Source organism: Lepidothrix coronata, unplaced genomic scaffold, assembly GCF_001604755.1.
Source record: "Lepidothrix coronata isolate B3197 unplaced genomic scaffold, Lepidothrix_coronata-1.0 Scaffold72, whole genome shotgun sequence".
NCBI lineage: Eukaryota > Metazoa > Chordata > Aves > Passeriformes > Pipridae > Lepidothrix > Lepidothrix coronata.
Window position 1 is genome coordinate 264853 of NW_016690252.1, and position 20926 is coordinate 285778.

General features: G+C 43.3%; 1 protein-coding gene across 4 annotated transcripts in view; it reads right to left on the bottom strand.

Moving 5' to 3' along the window:
* The window catches only part of LOC108499335 (phospholipid-transporting ATPase FetA-like), a 92992-nt gene that overhangs the window by 3501 nt on the left and 68565 nt on the right, over nt 1-20926 (bottom strand). For all 4 annotated transcript variants that reach the window (XM_017819054.1, XM_017819055.1, XM_017819056.1 and 1 more), the window contains 13 exons: nt 19178-19221; nt 17473-17638; nt 16490-16678; nt 15551-15666; nt 14383-14547; nt 11853-11964; nt 10659-10764; nt 9723-9870; nt 6534-6717; nt 4781-5004; nt 3414-3497; nt 2166-2411; nt 705-843 (listed from right to left, as the gene is read on the bottom strand). In XM_017819054.1, the coding sequence (XP_017674543.1) occupies nt 705-843; nt 2166-2411; nt 3414-3497; nt 4781-5004; nt 6534-6717; nt 9723-9870; nt 10659-10764; nt 11853-11964; nt 14383-14547; nt 15551-15666; nt 16490-16678; nt 17473-17638; nt 19178-19221 (1923 nt within the window). The remainder of the gene's footprint in view (nt 1-704; nt 844-2165; nt 2412-3413; nt 3498-4780; nt 5005-6533; nt 6718-9722; nt 9871-10658; nt 10765-11852; nt 11965-14382; nt 14548-15550; nt 15667-16489; nt 16679-17472; nt 17639-19177; nt 19222-20926) is intronic.

Here is a 20926-nt window from a genome sequence, read left to right on the forward strand (position 1 = left end):
AGTTTGGGGATTTCGGAAGTAGAGGCTCATAACAGTGTTGTATCAATACTGGCTATGGATGCACAGAGCTATTTAAAACATCCAAATTCACTAATCTTACATGTTTCTTCTGGTCAGAGTCTCAGAAGGTAGATTCATTTTTATGTTAGCCATCATTTTTTTGCATGTGCTCAGAAATCTGTTATGTAGAGTAACTACAAAGACCTGGTCATCACTGGAATGTTTTTGGTTTTGTTGTTGTTGGGAATCTGCCATTTAACCTGGCAGAAGGCTCACCTTAATCACACGGCATTTTTCTCATGTCTAACTGGATGTTGTACTTCTATGCTTTCCTATGCCAAAATGTTAACTTATTTACAAGGAAGACACATCCTTCTGACAATAAAATGCTTCTAGATATCTGTAAGAATTGGACACCTGCAGAAGAGCAGCATAAAATGTTCCAGCCAGCTCTGAAGGTTTATTTAAAGGACCATTCCTGTTATGGGAATGCCCATTCTTACACAAGGAAGTGAACATGGCACACATTCACCTGGATGGACCGGATTCCAAGTAAGTATTCCCAGTCACACTCAGAAATATCCTGGCATTTCTGGTAGAAAGGGCAGTCAATCTATTCTGAAATATACTTAGAAATACTCAGCAGATTTAAGCCCTGCAGTATGTCCATTTTGAGTGCAATCCAGATTTGTCCCAGGGCTTACCAACGAAGGGAAAGGAGGCTGTGAAGATCAGATACATGCCATCACTATACATGGTGAAGGTGATAGCAAAATAAACAGAAAGGCTTCCCCAGATGAAGAACTGGTTCACAACTGTCCAGTAAGAGGTGTCCAAGCCAATCTGAAAGAAGGGAAAAATACAGCCAGTCAGTGCTTTCATTATTTAGCAGATCTGTACTGAACACAGCTCATCCTATATTTTGTACATCTCCCCCTAAGACTGCTATTCATTCAAGTCTCAAGAACTAACAAGTCACAAATCATAGGATGCTGGGAAACCATTCAAGGCAAGCATTACTACATTTATCCTGCTATTGCCCTCTTCTCAAGCATTCATCAGTGGACAGTACTGAAGACAGGATGTCAAGATACCTTAAAGACCATCTAATTTCAACACCCGCCATGGCACTTTGCATTAGACCAAATTGCTCCAAGCCCCATCCAAACTGGCCTTAAATACTCCCAGGGATGGGGCATCCACAGCTTCTCCAGGCAACCTGTCCCAGTGCCTCACAGTAAAGAATTTCTTCCTAATATCCAATCTAAACCTACTCTCTTTCACTGTAAAGCCAATACCTGTTGTCCTGTCACCACATGCCCTCAGAAAAAGTCCCTCTCCAGCTTTCTTGTGGGCCCCCTTTAAGTACTGGAAGGCCACAAGATCTCCTTGGAGCTTTTTCTTCTCAAGACTGAACAACCCCAACACTCTCAGCCTGTCTTTACAGAGAGGTGCTCCAGCCCTCTGATCATCTTCATGGCCCTCCTCTGGACTTGCTCCAACAGGTTCACCACCTCCTTATGCTGGGGGCCCCAGAGCTGGACACAGCAAGTTAAAATAAGCCCTGCTTATTCCCCACCCCTAAGATATGATCTGACATTGGATGTTAAGCAAAGAAGTCTACAAGACCTCAGACAGCAGAACCCATTATCTAGGGAAACATGATTGACTAGTTTTCTTTTAAGAAATCTCTCTCATCCTGATAGTATCATCTGAGTTTTCTACCACCCAGGTCTCAGCTATTTCTTCCAATGAGTACAGGCCTAGCATCTGCGTCATGCATGGCCCAGGCTCCACAGACAGCTCCATAATGGAGAACCTACAAATAACTGATAGCAGACAGTCAGTCCTGTGCTTCAAACCCTTCCCATAACACTAGAACAAGTCCTTATCTATTCCCTGCCTTAACTGATTTGTCGGCTATGATTGCAAACTTCCCAAGGCAAAGACTCTGCTTTTCTGTCACCCTGATCTTTCGTAACATATAAATCTCCTTTTCTGTTGAACTGAGGAGACTAATGAGGCATCAAGAGACTTTTTTTGTTTTTGCAAGAATGCAAGATACAGCAGCAAATACAATGCTATCAAGACCCCAAGTGGCCCTCCAGATGCTGCCATCATGAAACAGAAACTAATTCCTAAAAATATTACCTGGGATGCCTTACCTGTACAGACACCACAATCAGTAAGCAGGTCTGGGCCATCAGAGCAAAGGACTGGTAGTCAGCAATGGCCTTCCCATCACTCCTCATTGTATTGTACATGGCCCCATAGGGGATGAAGAAGAGGATGAGGGAACTGTAGATCCCTTGCAACATGCACTTGACAAACACCACTTTGTTAAAATAGAGGTTTTGCTGGCCAGGCACATACAGCTGAGGAAACAGCATGCTCCAACGATCATCCACATCCTGAAAGCAGTGAGGAGAGGGTCAGATTTGCTGGCAGCTACCCAGCTGAGCAGATAGACCACTTAGGACTGACGTGTCCCTTTGACATGCATTTCCATGAGAAAAGGCTTAGCACACAACTCATTCAGTTGTGCTTACTACCATGGCACATGCCAAAGTCACCTAGGCATACTTTCCATGTTGCATTTCATCTTTCTTGTGCTGAAAAAATTGACAGCTGATGAAAGAAAAATAATAAAGCAGACTGTATGGTCTGCTCTCCAGAGAGTTGACTGGAAGCTAAGGTTTGGAAAATACTTCCCCAGGGTCAACACACAGGCAAGGCTCTCTTATTTGCATCTCTTAAGTGTCCAGAGCTGAACACTGGGAATCACTGCAAAGTAGCCAGTTCCTACTTATTTAACTTGTAGGAACAGCTTTATTGCTCCTATGTCTTGTCAAACAATAACAGTGAGGTAGAAATGTGTGTGTGAAATTACCACAGAAAAAACTCTCTAGAAAGGCTGAACCTGGAAAATCTGGCTTCAAAGATCTAGCTAATTAATTGTTGTGTCTGGTCATTAGAAAGTCACTTGTCAGGCTTCAGAACACAGCTAGTAGGATATGACTACTTCACGGGAGTGTTGCAATGGCAGCTTGTACTGTAGGCAGCAGCCCAAAGCAAAAGTCTCATTACACACTAAAATCCACAGATCAAATCAGGATAATCATAAAATTATAGATATCTCAAGTTGGAAGAGACTCATAAGGATCAGCAAGTCCAACTCCTCGTTCCTCACAAGATTACCTAAACCTAAATCATGACTAGGAAGGAATACACCATCTCCCTTGTGCATCCTTCTTTTTGTGGTCTAAGTTCTCACTGGGAGGACATCATTTCAGGGGTTACCACAGTATCTAGCCAAAAGATCAGCTGTTTTTGCTTCATGGGACCAGCTCAAAGCACCTGGAGATAAAATCTCTATTAAAAAAAAATCCCAAAAGTGGTGACAAAACCAGTACCTGATCAAAGAGACTCATTCCTAGCACTGGAAGGGAGGTATATACCAAATTGTAAAGTGTAATGAACCACTCATCATAGACAGTCTGGAAAAAAAACATAACAGACATAAAGTTAGCAAAACACTGTCTTTTCAATTTCTTTGAAAGTATATGCAATTAAATGCTGCAACACCTTGGTTTGAGATGTTACTAAGACAAAAGGGATGACTCAAGCTCAGCATTCCTAAAGAGGGGAGGGATCACGTTATACCAGCCCAGTTTGCACAGCACCCACTGCTGGCTGCAGCCAGAGCAGGATCCCTCTGCATCACCCTGCACCCCCAGCCCCTGACTATCAGCACTCCCCATGTCTGGGTTTGGTTGGAGTCTGGTTTGCCTGGAACAAAGTCCAGTTTTTTCACTGTAGATGTGCTCCTCTTCCAAGCTGCTGACACACGCAGGCATCTCAGGGTTAAACTGCTTGTTCCAAATATGCGAACAGGGCAAGCATAGGTCTTGCAAGATCTGCACCAAACTGTAACCTGTGTCATCAGCTGATGGTTGTAATCACTTTTGAAAACCCTGCAAGTGATGTATGTGCTTCATAAAGCACCTAAGTGGCAGGGAAGGTTTATATTGGATATTAGGAAAAAATTCTTCACCGAAAGGGTGGTCAGTGTTCAAAACACGTGTGGATGTGGAATTTGGGTACATGGTTTAGTGGTGAACGTGGCAGTGTTGGGTTAATGGTTGAGAGGTCTTTTCCAACCTTAATGATTCTATGATTCTGTATGTCTTTAGGCATCTGTCCTCCACCAGCAGCACAATGAACGCAGCAATATCTGCTTTATACCTATATGGCTGAAGAAGACAGACTTGAGTCCATTCAATGAGGTAGGAGGAATGGCTTAGCTTATTTTCTTGTAAAATGTTTCCAGATACTCTGTTTGAAAACTCTAGACAGAATCATAGAGTGGTTTTGGTTGGAAGGGACCTGTAAAGGGACCCTGCAATCAGCAGGGCCATGCTCAACTAGACTAGGTTACTTAGAGCCCCGTCCAACCTGACCTTGAATGTTTCCAGGAATGGGACATCCACCATCTCTCTGGACAACCTGTGTGTTTTACCACCTTCTTTGTAAAAAGCTTCTTCCTTGTATCTAGTTAGTTTAAAACCATTACCCTTTGTCCTATCGCAATAGGCTCTGCTAAGAAGTTCCTCTCTGACTCTCTTGTAGCCCCTTAGCTACTGGAAGGTGCTCAAAATTCTCCCCAGAGCCTTCTCATCTCCCAGCTGAACCACCCCAGCTCTCTCAGCCTGTCTTCACAGGAGAGGTGCTGCCCTCTGATTATCTTAGTGGCCCTGAAAAAAACAAAAGCTGGACCTACCTGTGCTGAGAAGCCAGAGAAGAAGCCATACCAGAAATGCACTAAGGTGAAGGCAAAATTCTTATAGAAGAAGTATTTGAGGAACTTGCACATGCGGATGTAGGACCACCGGCCATGGACCAAGAGCAGGCGCTGCAGGTAACGGAACTGGGCAAAGGAGAAGTCACTGGACAAGACCGCCTGCATCCCCTCCTGGCCACTGATACCAACCCCAATGTGGGCAGCTGCAACAAGAAGGTTATTGATCACGTCATTACACCGAGAGTTTTGATTACCCCACTTTTAAAATCAGTTCCCTGCACTGGAGCACTGTGTTAATTCCCTCGCAGCCTTCATAAAAAGTCATATGCAAAGCCATTTAAAAAAAAAATAGCCTTGGAGCACTAATTCTTTCAGCAGCACCATGATTTTGGCTGGGTGATACATTTCCCATAACCGGGATTTTATTATTTGAATGAAATTCTAGGTTCAGTGACAATTTATGTTTTGTTTCTGAGTGCTTTCCAACAGCACAAATGCTGTTGTTCAGAAAAGCTGCTGTTATGAAAAAATAAATTTAATTTATATTGACATGTGACTTACTTTTTACATGCATGCACGTCCTTCCAGTAGCCTTAAAACATCACCCCAGAGAAGCAAAATGTTCAAACCATTTTTAGATTTCTCAGACACTGCGCTACAAGGCGGACTGTAGCCTTTTTATATTTCCTGGGCTTTATTAGTTCAATCAAATAATTAGATAGAAGAGTCACTTCTTTTTTAATGGTAACTTGGGTTTATTAAACATGGACATAAGTTTAATGTGACAGCTAATTATACAGCTTTAACTAATGAGAACAATCTTGATGGTTGGAGGTTGGTTACATTCAAAGGTTTCCACGGAACAGCGACCTGATAAAATCCCAAAGTCTCAGTCCTCTTGGTGGGGGGAGTGGGTTAGTTTCTAATTATCATGTACACTTTAACTTTTCTTCGCCTTTCTTTGCTGACTGCCTGACTTATCTCCCTTGAAGCTCTCTACTTAGCCTTTTCTTTCTTAATTAAAAAGCTCCAGTTAATCAATTTGTGCAAATTAACACAAGAAAGATTAGCAATAGCCCTTCTGAATAATCTTAATTTAATTATACCTAGATAGGGGATTTTTTTCATAAATTCACTGAGGTAATGCAGCATCAAATGATGCTCAAGGATGAAAGCGCCTGGAAACCCGTCATTTATAACTCAAGGGAGATAATTAACAAACAGCCCTAACACAATGAAATGTTAACAACCCCCCCATAACATTATATAGACTATTTACAGGCAGAAGGATTTTCTTTCTGCTTTGCAGTCAGGCCCTCTATGAAACAAACTTGTTTGTTATACATATTGCCCTTGTGATGGTGGCCATGCAGACACACAGATGGACACATCACACCCTGGGCGGGCTTTTCCTAGAATCATAGAATCATTTAGGTTGGAAAAGACCTATAAGATCATCAAGTCCAAGCATTTTGTCTGTTCTAAGACAGACACAGAGAAACAGACACTTAGTGCAACTTTGGCTTCCTGCTGTCCAGTGTGACCTAGAAGGCAGGAGACACGAGTAACCTGTAGTGAGAGTGCTCTGTAGAGACCTGCCAAAATCTGGGACACAGCCACTTGGTTCCTCAAAGAGGGTGGTACAGGAGGCACTCAGACACATGTTCTGCTGCTGGCCCACCTCAGACAGAAAATACACCAGCGAGTCAGTCTGCCAAAGCATATCACTCACTTTTGATCATGCTGACATCGTTAGCACCGTCTCCAATTGCCAGGGTCACAGCCTTCTTGTACTTCTTCACCAGCTCCACCACCTGGGCCTTCTGCAGGGGAGTCACCCGGCAGCAGATCACCACTTTGCACATGCAGGCAGTTCTCACTAGCTCCAGCTCCAGATTCCCTTCCAGTGCATAAGCCTGAAAAGGAGTAAAGGGAGTGGTCAGGTCAGACAGGCAGCATCTCCTGGCTCCCAAAGAGAATGCAGAGAGGTGGAAATGAGAACTGAGATAGCTTTTCCATTCAGCAGAAGGTAGGTATGGGATATCCCAAGCGAATCCATCCACTCAGGCACAGGGAGCATCCACACCGCACATCATGCCACACAGTTTGCACCTTAGGTATGCCACACCTGGATTTGCACCACAGATGGACATGCACAACAGCTGCTCTGGCTGATGCAACCTGGTAGAGTGGCATGTCAAAAACCAGGAGCACTAAATTAATGAAGCTGCTGCAGGGCCCGAGACAACCTTGTGTATCTCCATGCAAGAGTTTCTGCTCATCCCACTTGGATTATTATTTAAGCTCTGCGAGATCTGTGGTATAAATGGAAAGACTTCAATTTAGGAGTGCTTAATTAAAAAAAACCAGAACATGAAAAATATTAAGCTCAGGTGAGCATGACAAAGCAAAACACAAAGCTAGGGAGAAGGCTGCTTTGCTCTGAGTGCTGACCTTTTAAATCAGTCAGCTGTGTTATTTCTGTTCAGGAAGCACAGAGATAATTGGATGTCTGGTCACCCCTCCAGCTCTCTGTGAGGAGGAGGGAGCAGAGTTATCCTTTCATATTCCTTTCAGATCATGCTTTTTGGCTCAGTTTTTTGTTGTCTCTTTTTAGCAGACATGCACGGCAGGAATCTACAGGGTTCACTCCTCCTCAGAACCATTACAGCAGGCCCACTGCTCTTTCTACATAAGGCACACAGTCCATAGGCCATATATCCTTTCTTCTTGAAACAGAGCTGTGAGTCAAGAGTGTCCCTCCATCAAGGGCTCAACAAGAGACATTTTCACACCTTAGCTTTAGTACCGCTGGTCAGCACACAGGTGGCATCCTCGCTGTACAGCACCAGCAAAATGTTATCACGTCACATATTAAGGTACTACTGCACACAAATCAACTGGTATGATGATGCCATTACAGATGCTGCTGATGTGTTTCTGTTCCCTTGCTTTGTTCAAGCAACACCAGAAGTGTGAATAGCCACAGCGCTGCCATCCCACCCATCTGCAGGTAGGGATACAGCACTGAGCAGATGCTGTGTTTGAGTGGGACAGTATCAGCACTAATACCATTGTTCAAGCTCATAGAAATAAATAAATGACATCTAGTTTTGTCTGCACTGTCCTTGTGGTCACCACCCAGGAGAAAGCCATGATATTGGTGAGACTCGTGTCCACTCTATGTGGACTGGCTGCTCCCACACAGCTCAGATTTCAGTTTCTCTGTGTGAGACATATCCCCTTGCCACGGTCTGGTTGAGTGTGTGGCTTTCCAGGAATAAAAAGAAAGCTTTTCCACTGCTGCCAGTGGTGCGTTAATAGCACAGCACTCAGGGTCTGAGTGGCTGTGGGATGGAGTAGGAACCAGCAGGGGCTTGCAACTGATTCCCACGCGATGCAGATGTACCGAACCTGACAGAGCTCTTGTCTGCTTTGCAGTGGGGATCTAAAGGGGATTATGGCCCTCAAGGTAAAGAGTGAGTGAGTGTAAAAGAGGGAAAGAGAGTACTTAACAACACAGACACTGTCTGAAAGTGTTCAGGGTCTGTATATGGAGTCACAGAATCACAGAACATGTTGAGTTTGGAAGGGCCCCACAAGGATCATCGAGTCTCTCTCCTGACCCTGCACAGGACCATCCCCAAGAGTCTCACCATGTGCTTGAGAGTATCATCCAAACAATTCTTGAACTCTGTCAGGCTTGGGGCTGTGACCACTTCCCTGGGGAGCCACACAAGCCAAAAATAGAGCAAGGTGAGATGTTTCAGTTAGTAATTTGCTGGGCTGGTATAGACCTGGGAGTGAAATTTGCTGGACTGCCATCAAGAGAGGTAGCAACCACAGGGAACAGAATTTCTGAGAGCAGCACCTCCCAGTACCTTCCACATCTACCTATTTGCTTTCCCTGAGATCTGGGAAAGTAAAGTACAACTGATAAATAAACCTGGTATAAACTAAGCCTTCCTCCCAAACAGGTTTAAACTGATCTAAATCAGTTTTTTAATCTAACTTGTTCTAAAGAATTGTGAAGTATGGGAAATCTGTTCCAGGGCTTCAGTATCCTCACTAGGAAGACATTTCACCCCGAACTCTCTTATCTTAGTTTAATTCCATTACTTCGTTTACCTGCTATTATTTGAAGAGTATTGCCACTACTGATCAGTGTTCTCCAGGCTCAAAAATTTTTAACTCTTTCAGTTTTTCCCTGTGCTTTCCGGATCTTCCATGACTACTCTTCTTTGTACTTTTCTTTGTACTCTCCCAGCCTGGTGTTACCTACTCTCTTTTTAAACAGTTAATGTCAACTAGATGTGGGATAACCCTTATTGTCTAAGATTAGAAAGTTAACTTGTTTTAGGTCAGCTGTGAGCCCTTAAAAGCCACACTTTGCAAGCAGTCTTGCATCTGTCACTTAACAATTTCATCTAGAGCATATTACTTCAGTTTGCTTGGAAGAAATCATGGGAGAGGGTATCAAACAATTTATTAAGTTATAAGACCTGTATCCTATCTCTTAGGCTTATCGGATCTCTTAGGCTTATATCTGATCTCTTATCAGATATATTTAGTAGAAAATGCTCTTGGCATACTTTAAACCCATATCTAATGCTATCTTCTTGCTGCATACACAGACTACCTGGTTATTTTTTTAGTATCTTTCTGGAAATTAAAATTATTCCAGCTACTCTACCCCTCTTGTTCACCAAAGATCAGGGCTGGCTCTTCCCTGTTCTAGTCTTCTGAAACCTTGTCTGTCACCTTTGATGTCTCAGATATCCACTGAACCTAATCCTCAGTTATGGAAAAAAACTCCTGTCCTCTAGAGTTACATTTTTAAAACATTTTTCTGACATTCAGTATGTCTTCCAGTAAGTTCTTCAGGGAATTCATTCCTCACAAGGCTCTGAACCTTCCTTACCAGGCTGTGGCCAGTGATAACCAGACCATACACCCCATTTGCTTGCTCATCAGGTATAATTTTTGGTTTTTTTGAAGATTTTTCAAACTGAATGTTGATTTCATCACTGTCCAGAAAGGAGTCTGGCTTCATCTTTTTCCTTGCATTCCTAAAAAAAAAAAAAAAAAAAAAAATCCAGGATAATAATGAAAATCTTGTAAAGTTTTCATAAACTTTATGAAAACAAAAAATTGATGTTTCCTTCTAATAGCTCATTTTAATTTTCCCTGTATCCCTACAACAACATGCATTGTTTCACTGCTGCCATTTGTCCACATCATCCACCTGCTTCTGAAATTCTAACCAGTATTGCCAGCCTTTTGCTGATTTAAAGTCAAACTGAGTGTCTGAGCGGCATGAAGGATGGTGTCCCAAAGGGCATCCAATTTTCTGAGCATACTGTCTGGCAACCATGTATTCCAGCAGAAAAGGGCTGAAAACCTTCCCCATTTTCCACGTACACCTAAGAACTTGTGTCTACAGAGGAGGTGAGGGAGGAAGGTAGGTTCTCACACACTGACAGAAAAAGACCATATCCAGACAAAGGACAGCGATGTGGATAAATGGCAATAACTGTAGAGCAACAGCATAGCTCAGTCCTGAAGCCAAAGCCTTTGTGGCTCAAGATCACTTGCTGGTAAATGTCAGCTGATAATGCCTGTCTGATTCTGCTTTCTTATATATTTATTTAATTTGACCTCTTGTATTAAGAAGCTTCAGCATTTACTCTTAGAAGAGACTTCTACATTGTGTTTAGCTAATGGATCTTCCAGGGAGCCAGCTAGCCCTTATCTAAGGTCCCTGAATGAACTGCAACAAGTAAAGCTGAGAGGAAAAAAAGGTGGCAACATACAAAACACAAACAGTGTTAATGCACTGTGTATTTCAGCCATTTACCTCAGCTCATTCAGTACATCATCAGATGTGCTGCCGTCAATAATGAAAACATCTTCCATGTCATCGTTCAGCAAGTTGCAGGAGTAACCAATATTCACTGCTGTCTCTGGGAAAGATAAACCAGGAAGATGAGCCATCTTAGCAGGCCCAAATTCACCCAAGCCCCTGCCTGTTCCTACTCCATCCCACAGCCACTCAGACCCTGAGTGGCCTTTCTACACACGTGGCAAAAGCTCTCTTTCTGACTCAAAAGAGCTCAGAGCCTTTCAGAGTCAACAATAAGAGAGCCAGGAGAGTCACTTTGCTGGATGTAATAGCAAATCTCCCTTAACTGGGCTTCACAAGGCCACAGGAAAAAATAATTCTGCCAAAAATAAAAAGCTCAAAACACCCTTTGGCCAACGTGCTTGGAACAACAAAAAACATTTCATGTTGATTCAAAAATTTTTTCCAGGATTTTTAACTTTCCCTCTCACTACTTCCAGAAAAGCCCTAAACCATAGACCTCGAGAAGAGTATAAAGGCATTTTGTTCATAACATTTTTAAAAACATATTTTGGTATCTTATAGCAAAACTATTGTATTTGGAACATGACAAAATGAAATGTTTCATTTTTCTCAAAAATTGTCTGCTCATTTCTTGGATGAAATTATTTGCAAACACTTTTGGCCTCCCTGAAACACCATTGTTTCAGTGAAGCTACTGTTTCTCCAAAAGATTTCACTGGAGTCTATTTACCATTCTTTCCAACTCCAAAAGCCTATGTTTCCTCCATTTCTATTCCGGATCATTAAAGCCAGGACCAAACTGAAACGTACCCAACATCCACTTTGACGTTAAAGTTTCTGGAAGGCAGGACAAGATTTTTTCCGATTTCTTCACTGGGACGGTCAACTGTACTAAAGTGACACCTTTTAGAGTCAGGGACTATGGGATGCTTACTGTCACCTCTCCAAAGGCAAAGGATGCTGCCTTCACCCTGCTTCCAGCCTCAGGACAGAGTGTAAGGATAGAAACTAACTACAGTTAACTAGCCTAATTCCAGTTAAGAAATTTTGCAAGGTGGCAATGAAGCAAAGCCCTGTAAGTTTGTCTTATGTGCAGTTTTTAAAGAAGAATGAGAATGCAGGTCTTAGCAGAACCATCCCACCAGTGGGAGAGAAGAGAAGCATCCAAAGCTGTAGTGCCTTTACCTTGCTTATCTCCAGTGAGAACCCATATCTTGATGTTGGCTTTGGCAAGAGTCTCAATTGTCTGTGGGACTCCATCCTGTAGCTTGTCCTCAATCGCTGTGGCACCTAACAGCTTAACAGAAAACAGTGGAGAAATGGTAAGTTGTTAGCAAAGGAGAAAGCATTACCTAGAGGTAATTACTCAAGGAGGCACAAAGGAAATCCAGAAATAAGGTTGTACTGATTTTCATTCTTCCTCAGCAAATTTAGTGTACAGAGCATAACCCTGATCCTGCAGATGTTCTAGTCTCTAATTCCCAGGGCTCCGAAGGATTATGAACATGCATGAAATTATTTGCCAGAATGTTTGCAGACCTACAGGTCTGTGTTCTTCCATGTGTTCCCTTCACAGCATACAGAGCTTTAACAGAGGGACAAAGACAGCTGTGGATCCATGCCCCCAGACCTCCATACGCATCCTCTTGCTTGGAGCTTGCTCCCAGCTATGCTGTACTGCAGCTGTCACATGGCTGCTAAATATCTTCTCTGCCTTTAACAGATGTGTCCCCACTGCTGCTGCACACAGTCACACACCTAAACCACAGACTGCTCAGAACACAAACCTTCATTATTTTAAAGTTATTGTTTTTTTCCACATTTTGGAAACAATTGGTGGCTTTAACCTGTTGTCAAAGGGACATAAAGATTTCACTGCTAGCTCAGGTTTAGACAGCATCTGCTACCACTTACCTCCTGCTACTGGGAGACTAAATTCAGAGGTTGGCTTTAAGCCCAAGATCCCTTCTGGTACCCTGGGATGTCCATCATACATCACCTATGAGCATTATCACCATAGGTAACAGCTCTGATGGAACTTCCCTATAGAGTCCTCAAAATTGTACAGTCCCCATTTTACAGTAGTCCCTGATCCAGTTAGAGAGAACTTAAATGCTATGGCTTAAAAAGTCATGTCCTGGGAGCACCAGCTCACCCTTGGCAGCCTGAGTCTGAGCTGGAAGCCCAAAGTTGGACATTGATAACAAATGTGCCCAGGGAGAGAGAACAAGAGCTTCCATTCCCTACCGCCATCATCTTTGTGGAGCTGCAGAAAGGCACAACAGAAGCATTATTAACAGGCCTTTGGCTTGTCTGTCCATGATCTGGTGTAAAAAAAGCTGGAGAAAAAGCCATGGTGCCTTCTTGACTGCGGATGTTCCTTAACTTTTAGGTCAGTCAATGATAAATAGTATTTTACTACTATTCTCTGAATCTATCCATGTTCCATCCCTTGTGTCCTTATATCCTTACCCCTCTAGGGGCCCCCAGCAGAAACCTGCCACACAAGGGACTTCTGCTCTTGGACATCAACCAGACCGTGATACTTGGCAGTCCTCTACACCTCCACAAGACCCATCTATGTCCTCACTGACTCTGGTTCTCACAAGCCAGGCTCTACACCCACCCTCTGCTCTTCCCACAGCATCTTTGGGAAGTAAAGTCACTCCTGTACAGTGAAGGTTCTTGTGTAAACAGTGTTTTATTCTGAGCCATGCTTCTTCCTGCTGGTCTTTTCTCTACTCAGGCCATGAGCTTCACGACCTTTTCTTGCAAAGCAGTTGGACACTCCAGCCCCTAAACCTCCAAGTCTTTCCTGCTTTGAACGTGCCCCACAGAGCAGTTATACAATTTTTATGGGGATTTTTCACTATTCTATTGAGACCTATTTTCCACTATTCTGTTGAGACCCAGAAGGGCAGTACGCTCTCCCCCCTGGGCTACGCAACTTCCAGAGGCCAGCATCTCCTCACACTTGTTTCTTCCCTGGGTCCTGATGGCATCCTGAACACAGAGCTAATGGAAGGAAAAAGGGTGTGTTACCCAGGATTTCTGAGATTTCAGGAAAGCACTGCTGCTAGTGCAAAAGCTCAGCTTCTCCTCAGATCCCATATATTCTTTTCATCCATTATTCATGTCTCTAAAACACAGGCAGATCCCCCAGGGCATTTAAAAGCTGTAACAACACTGAGGGAGAGTAGAATGCCTTGAAGATCACAGTTTAGCTCTATTTCAAATTGACACAAACATGTTCATGGACATCATCTACCCCTCCTGCCCAGGGCTGCAAGAACAAAGGAGATGCTCTCTGAAACCAAGGGGCACTGGGGATTATTCACTGCCTGCCATTTCAAAGGCTGGAAAATAAATAGATCAGCCATTTGCACATACAAAGGATAGCTATGAAATATTTGTGTCCACATCATCTCCCGCAGGCTCTGGTATGTCATTTCCTCACGAGAAAGCTACTCTGACACCCACATGAGTTAAAATAAAACCATTCCCCTGCACTGGTGGCTGACACTCCAGTTACAGGCTCCTGATGGAGGTGCCCATGAACAGCCAGGACTGCCATGCTCTGAACTGCTCCTGTCACACAACCCACTGAGCTGTTTGCAGAGCAATGTTTGCTGAAGTCATACTGAGCTGTTTACTGACAAACCACCATCCTCACTGCCTCCCCCAGAGCTTGGCCCAGATTCCTTAAAGTACCAACCATTAGGTCTTTTTCAATCTCTTCATATAACTCTGACAGTTTTTCTTCCCGTCCTTCCAAGGCAGTGCTTGCTTCATGGTGGCGCCTGATCCAATCCTGGAAATAGTCTTTCTCCAAGTTTTTATAGGCCACCACAAGTGTCCTCAGACCTTCTCCAGCAAACTCCTGCAAGACAGTGGTGAGACAGAAAGGTCAAAGCAGAACAGTCTGGTCACATGGGCTTACAAAGGACTCTCAGAAAGCAGACTGTAAAAAGTATCTTGCCTAAAGTTTGCAGAGGAAAAGTGAAAAAAATCGCACCTTAGACCACAAAGTTTGGGTTACTTATAAAAAGTAATTCCTTGTCATTGCTATTCATGGTCCTTACAAAGAAAAAACTCAAAAGGGCTTTCCTACTTTCTGGCTCCAAAGATTTAAAGTAACCAGACAGTTGTTTCCCAGGCTCATATTTCTCAACAAAAGGTCCAGAACAGTGAGACCTAAATAAACCTTGAACACAGGCTTGAATTTTGGACCTGGGCTCAACGTTTTAAGGGCACAAATTCTGGGTGAAATGCACAGATAAGAACAGCCAGTCATAGCAGCTCAGCAAGTCCTTATAACTGTCTTTTATGATGGATAGTACAGAGCTCAGTGTTTGGTGCAATAGCAGAGATATGTTTGTGAAAATGGAGGTGTTCCCCCAGACTTGAAATAAAGGCACATCAGGAACAGGCCACATCCACAGCTCTTTTCTGCCCTTTCCTTTGCCACCAACTTTCTCTGACTCCCCCAGGCAGTGAGCAGAGATGTTTTTTCTATTACACAACCCCACTGGCAAAGCTCTCTGTTATCTTGTGCTCTGCAACATTATCAGCAGGATCTGGAATCTCAAGGGAGAGTAAATACTGGTCAAAACATCCCCTTATGTGAATAACAACCTCCCAGTGCACACCATCAACAATATAAAAGGTCACAAGTTCGAGTGATGCTTTTTCCTTGCTAGATCTGGAAGAAGAGACCTAAGGCTATATAAATTACTTTTCCTCTCTATTCCATAACTAAAAAATTGGTGCTTAGGTGCTATGTCTGAAATCTGGGGGGTTTGTGTCAACACAAAGTATGCTTCCACACCTGGAGAAAAGGAAATGATCAAATGCAGAGATGTTGTTGAGAAGGAAGCACTTACATTCAGGTGTTCTGTGGTTTCCTCTTTGAGAGATTCGCAGGACGAATTAAGCAGTTCATAAAGAATGGTGTCAGCCCCCTTGCAGTACAAAGTCAAGTCACCTTCTGGACTCTGCACTATGAGGAAGAGGAAAAGAAATGCTACAAATCCCAAGCTGAGGCTTTTGGGATACACAGCCATTTTATGAAAACAAAGACAAGTTTCTAGAGGTGTCTGAATTCTACCAGGTTTTGGCAAACTTCCAGAGAATCAAGACAAGCTCTGCTTAGAAAAGAAGATAGTGTGACTACTGCCCACCTTAGTGGTAGCAGCACAGCAACTGTACCCAGACTGCCTTAGTCTGAGCAGACACTCCTTTGGCCTACATTGTTCCTACAGGCAGCACATCTACATTCAAAAGTTAAGAACAATTTTTTTTTAGGGGACTGGTCTTACTGCTCCTATTTCTTTCATGAGTAAACTGTAACTACAGTATTCCAATTCCTGAAGTAACTAAGTATGTTGGAGGGTTAATAAAGGCTACAGAAAGGGGTTTTGATAATTTCTGCATTTTCTGTTTGGGAAGGTGGGTTTCTCAGTTCATCCTTTCTCCTTTCCTACTTCCTCAGATTTTACTGATAATTTTAAAGCTGCTTAGAAGGCAGGTCTTTCCTGCATTGTAATGAGGGAAGCAACATATACAAAAAGCTTAGTGTCTTCAGAAGGCTGGTGCATCACTGTAGTCCAGATGTGGAAATGTTCTTCCACCTGCTTTTCTACCACTGTTGCTGTGTAATGGAGGAGTCAAGGCAGCCCATGTCAAGCCCTCAAAAGTAAATGTTACTGTGTTATTCAGAGAGCATTGCAAAGGAAGTCTAGAAAAAGGCATCATAGCATAATGAGGGATAGCTCCAGAGCCTAAAAGGTCAGGAAGGAAAGAAAGGAGCAAAGGGAACATACCAATCACAGACATTCGCTTGCGAACATTGTTGAAATCAAGAATAGCCAGAAGTTTGTAGACTTTTGTTTCTCCCATTTCCACAACAGTGATGGTCTCTGGTGTGCGAGCCCGGAACACGAATCCAAAGTTTCTAGCAGCAGTGACAAGGGCTCCCTCGTCAGGAGATTGGGCCTGATACACCAAGCTACCTGACATGAAAGGAAAAAAAGTGTAATGTGTTTTTTGCCTTTCTTCTGAGCTAAACGAATACAAAATCAAAGACATTATACAGCAGTGATCCCTTTGCTTTTCTGTCTATCCAGAGGTGTAGCACTGAAAAGCACCTTATGTCCACACATCTCCATCAAGTCCCACCAACCCATCCTCCAGGACAGTGCAAGAGGTACCCTAGATTCTTTTGGGGTCTTTAATCACTCTCTTTGGAGTCTAACAGGCCTCACTGAGAGGACAAGTTCCTTGGATTCAACCCCTTCTTGTAATATCTGCATGTATTTTTCACATCAGTATTTTCACCTTCAATCTGTCAGTTAAGAGCTGTAGCCTTTAAAGCATGGTTTTCATCCTGTCTGAGATTTGAGGAGGCTGACCCAGTGCCTGTGAGAACACTGGGTGAGAGGAGCTAATGAGTCTCCAGTGGATAGGTGCTCTATGTTCTTTGCTTTATGGGACTAGGAGCAGAGTAGAGAAAGAGTGGGGCAAGCATCTGCCACCTCAGGGAAGCTGTGGCACCTGCAATTTCCGCACTCCAGAGATGTGGTGTTTGTGGTAGTGTCAGCTCCACCACAGGAACATACAGAGAGTGGAGGCCCTGGTCCTTTCTCTTCCCATGTGGCATCTCCAAAGACATTGATTTATGTGTAGTCATACACTACAGAAAATCACCAGGGAGCCAAAAGGACCAATAACAGCTTCTGTGGAGAGAAGACATACTGTGGTGCGAGTGAACATAACCACTCAGTCTGGTGCCTCCAACAGTCCTCACCTTCCTTCTTCTCTTCTGGCATCACTGTGTGACAAAGTGAGAGCAGCCGGAAGAACCTGTGCGTCGGGACATCATTCAGCTTCACAGCTTCAACCAGGCTATGGTCATAGAATGCAAACTTTGGGTCAGCCAGCGGGTTGTATGAGAAATCAACCTTCTCTGTGTTCTGCAAAAACATAGCTTGGTATTATTTGTGGAGCTCTTATACGCCTGTCCACCAATGCCTGCCAACACAGCCACTCTTTCTTCCTCACATTTGCAAAGGACCTACCCTGCAGGGCTGCTCATGACAGAGATTGGTGGATCTAAGTGGGAGGTCATGAAAGCTATCTAATCATAGGACAGGACAGGCACTAGATGTGCCTTTAAGAGCAGCACGCAGGCTGAGAACCAATGAGCTAAACTGACTCTATGAATGGCAGTTAATGTTCCTACAGGACCTCTGCCAATGGATTTCTACAGCAAAGAAGTGCCTGCCTTCAACACATGCCTTCTTGGAGGCATCATGATCCTGACGTAAAGGCTGCCTGTGACAGTGCAGTGTGGAAGCCCAGTTTAAAACAATTCAAAAGGTTGTCTTCTCCAACCTATTCTCCCAAAGCAAGAAAAAATCCTGATATGGAAAAAATAGGACAGATGAGTGATGTAAAGGTTAAACTCCATGGGCATTGCCCATTTTGTCAAAAGACAAGGAGCCCCAAGCAGAGTGGAACATGCTGGAGAAATGGCCAGAAGCTCACAGCATGATGTGTCATGGAGAAATGCACTGCCAAGCCTGTCTGGGACACTTCTGACTCCTGCCCCATCCCTAATGAGCTCAGAGTTTCCAGGATGGGAGTCATCCTTCTGACCTCTGCACGCTGACATCTAGCACTTAGCACAGATCCACACCTCCCACACTCATCTGCACAGCAAGATCCAGGCACAGCAACATCATAGATGTGTGGGTAGCAGGACTCTGCTCCAGAGAGTACCATGGACAGGAGGGTGGGGTGGATGATTGGCAGGAGTCCCGCACGTGTCCCCAAGCAAGGCCTGGAGGCACAGCACTCAGCACAAATAGCCAGTTTCAATGGATAATTTAAGTTCTCAATAGCCTGAAAACGAATCACTGGAATGAGGAGTGGGATTTTCACCATCTTGCTCTTTGTTATTTGGATTACTGCATGTAGGTTCAGACATTTTAGAAATAAAAACATGTGCATCTGTGCCAGCAAGCAGAGGCTAAAGAGAAATGTAGAAGTCAAATGTTTTTATACTTTACAAAGTCCAGACATAAGAGGAATTTGACAGTGACCTTGTTACTGATATGAACCGAAGTCACTAATTCCCCACTAAAGCTTTTATTAACTGCCAAGGTTAATAAAATTCACCAGTGTCGAAGTTTCCAGCAAACTTGGCCAAATACTTGGCTGAGTATCAATGGCCAAATATTCAACAGAAGCTGTGCATGCAATAGGAAGTCATATAAAGCAGAGGGAACAGTGGGCCATTCCCAACCTGCAGGTTTTAAGCCAGGCTTACTGGAAAGGAATGTAACTGGCAATTCTCTGACATCCAGAGGAACGCACATCACTGTTATCAGCATCAAGAGCATCAGCTCTTGCAGGGTCAAGAGCATGAGCTATGCTTTTGTGGGTTGCGTCCACTGGTACTTAGCCAGGTTCACCGAAAGCACAGATCCTGATAGCACTTAAGCACTTACCTCATTTATTTCTACCCTTTGCCCAGACATATCATACACATCACCTGCAAGCAAGAAAGACCAAGGTTATAGCCACAAATTCTGCATAAGTGCAGTCTCTGAGCTTCTCTACCATGAAAACTGGTTACAGTGTTTCTAAGCAAGTATCTATTGAAAAGGTTTCAGTAAGCATACATATCTTGACATGAGTACTGGAGACTGATGATACATAGCTGTCGGTTTCTATGTTAATCCACGGCAAAATCCAGAGACTGACAGATCTTGAAACACAAAGCAGTAACCATAAAAATGATTGGCTTTTGGGTAAAGAAGACTTGGCTCAAGCTGAACCCGGAGATGACTTAGCACTAGGTAAAAAACAAAAATGCTTTCAGGGAATGACTTCTCTTGTACCTTTCCTTTTGAATATGACACAAAATCCAGCTCCTGGATCCTACTTGGTTTGCAACAGAAAATGAGACAGCCACAGAAAATGAGTTTTCAAAGCCCATTCTTCCCACACCTAGGTAGCAAAGCTGCTCTACTGATTTTCCCTGAACTGATGACCTGGTCATAGGAATACAAGACATTTCAGCTCTAGGAAACACTATTAAAACTTCTGCCTAAAGAAAAGTTTCACTCTGAAAGTCTGGACTGTGCCCAGCCCAGCCAGTCCCAACACTTAACTGAAAAAAGAGTGAAATGCAATGAATTACGCAATATATAGACTCATATCTGTACCAGCAATCTCAACTGTGACTAAAGTCAAATGCAGTGCTTATGGGCCTTCACAAAGGCCCTGAGTGTGCAGAAGAAACTTAGATGCCATCTCTCCTGAGAACTTCCTATCAGTTGATCCCTTGGAAGTATAGCCAAGAGGCTTTTGGACATCTCCTTCCCTTAAGCCTCCAGAGTACCTTTCCTGACATCAGAACTAAATCATTCTGGCATATGACCCTGAGATGCAAATCCAGAGAAGTACAATCCTAGGAAGAAGCTAAGCATTTTGCAAAACTATAGGCAGTAGACTGTTTGCTTTCTTTCCACATATTTCTCATTCATTTCTTGAACCCATTATGTTAGTGGTGAAATCCACTTTGGAGAAGTCATGGAAGAGATTTCATGATGGAAGAGATTTCAGACTGTTTAGCAGCATTAATGTTAGTTATCATAGTAGCACTGTTAGAGGTGTGGTGGTCCCCAAAGATACACAAAACCAGATTCACAGGAAGAAATAACTTCTTTTATTAGATCAGCTGATAGCACAGAGAAAAAAGGCAAACTTCAACAGGTCTGACACAGGCAAAGCAAGCATCCATCTGCAAATAAGCAGCAACTAATTTCTCTGGGGCATCTAATGATGTTAATCAATTAGTCAGTTTCCAAGGTGTTAGCACCTCCTGAGCAGTGTGAAGAAAACAGTTTGAGGCCATGCAAGCCTTTAAAATCAATGACTTCTAGGATCTAACTGAGATAACTTTTTTTTCCTATTTTATCCAACTCCCTGCAAACTTTTCTCTCTTCTGGTAGGTGAAGTATGTCAAGGCTAAAGACAAAGACCAGGCCATTGACTAGTCCAGCTATCTGAAAAGGATGTGGAAAACTGCTACTCACAACATGAGAAATTGCAGAATGTGAGAGACAACACATGAGAAGCTGACAAAATTTGCACATAACATGATGAGGGATGGCTGATTTCATAAGTGTGGCGCTTACGGGGACAAAATAATAAAGTGCTGGTTCTGTAGTTTGGATGATAGAGGGGCAGAA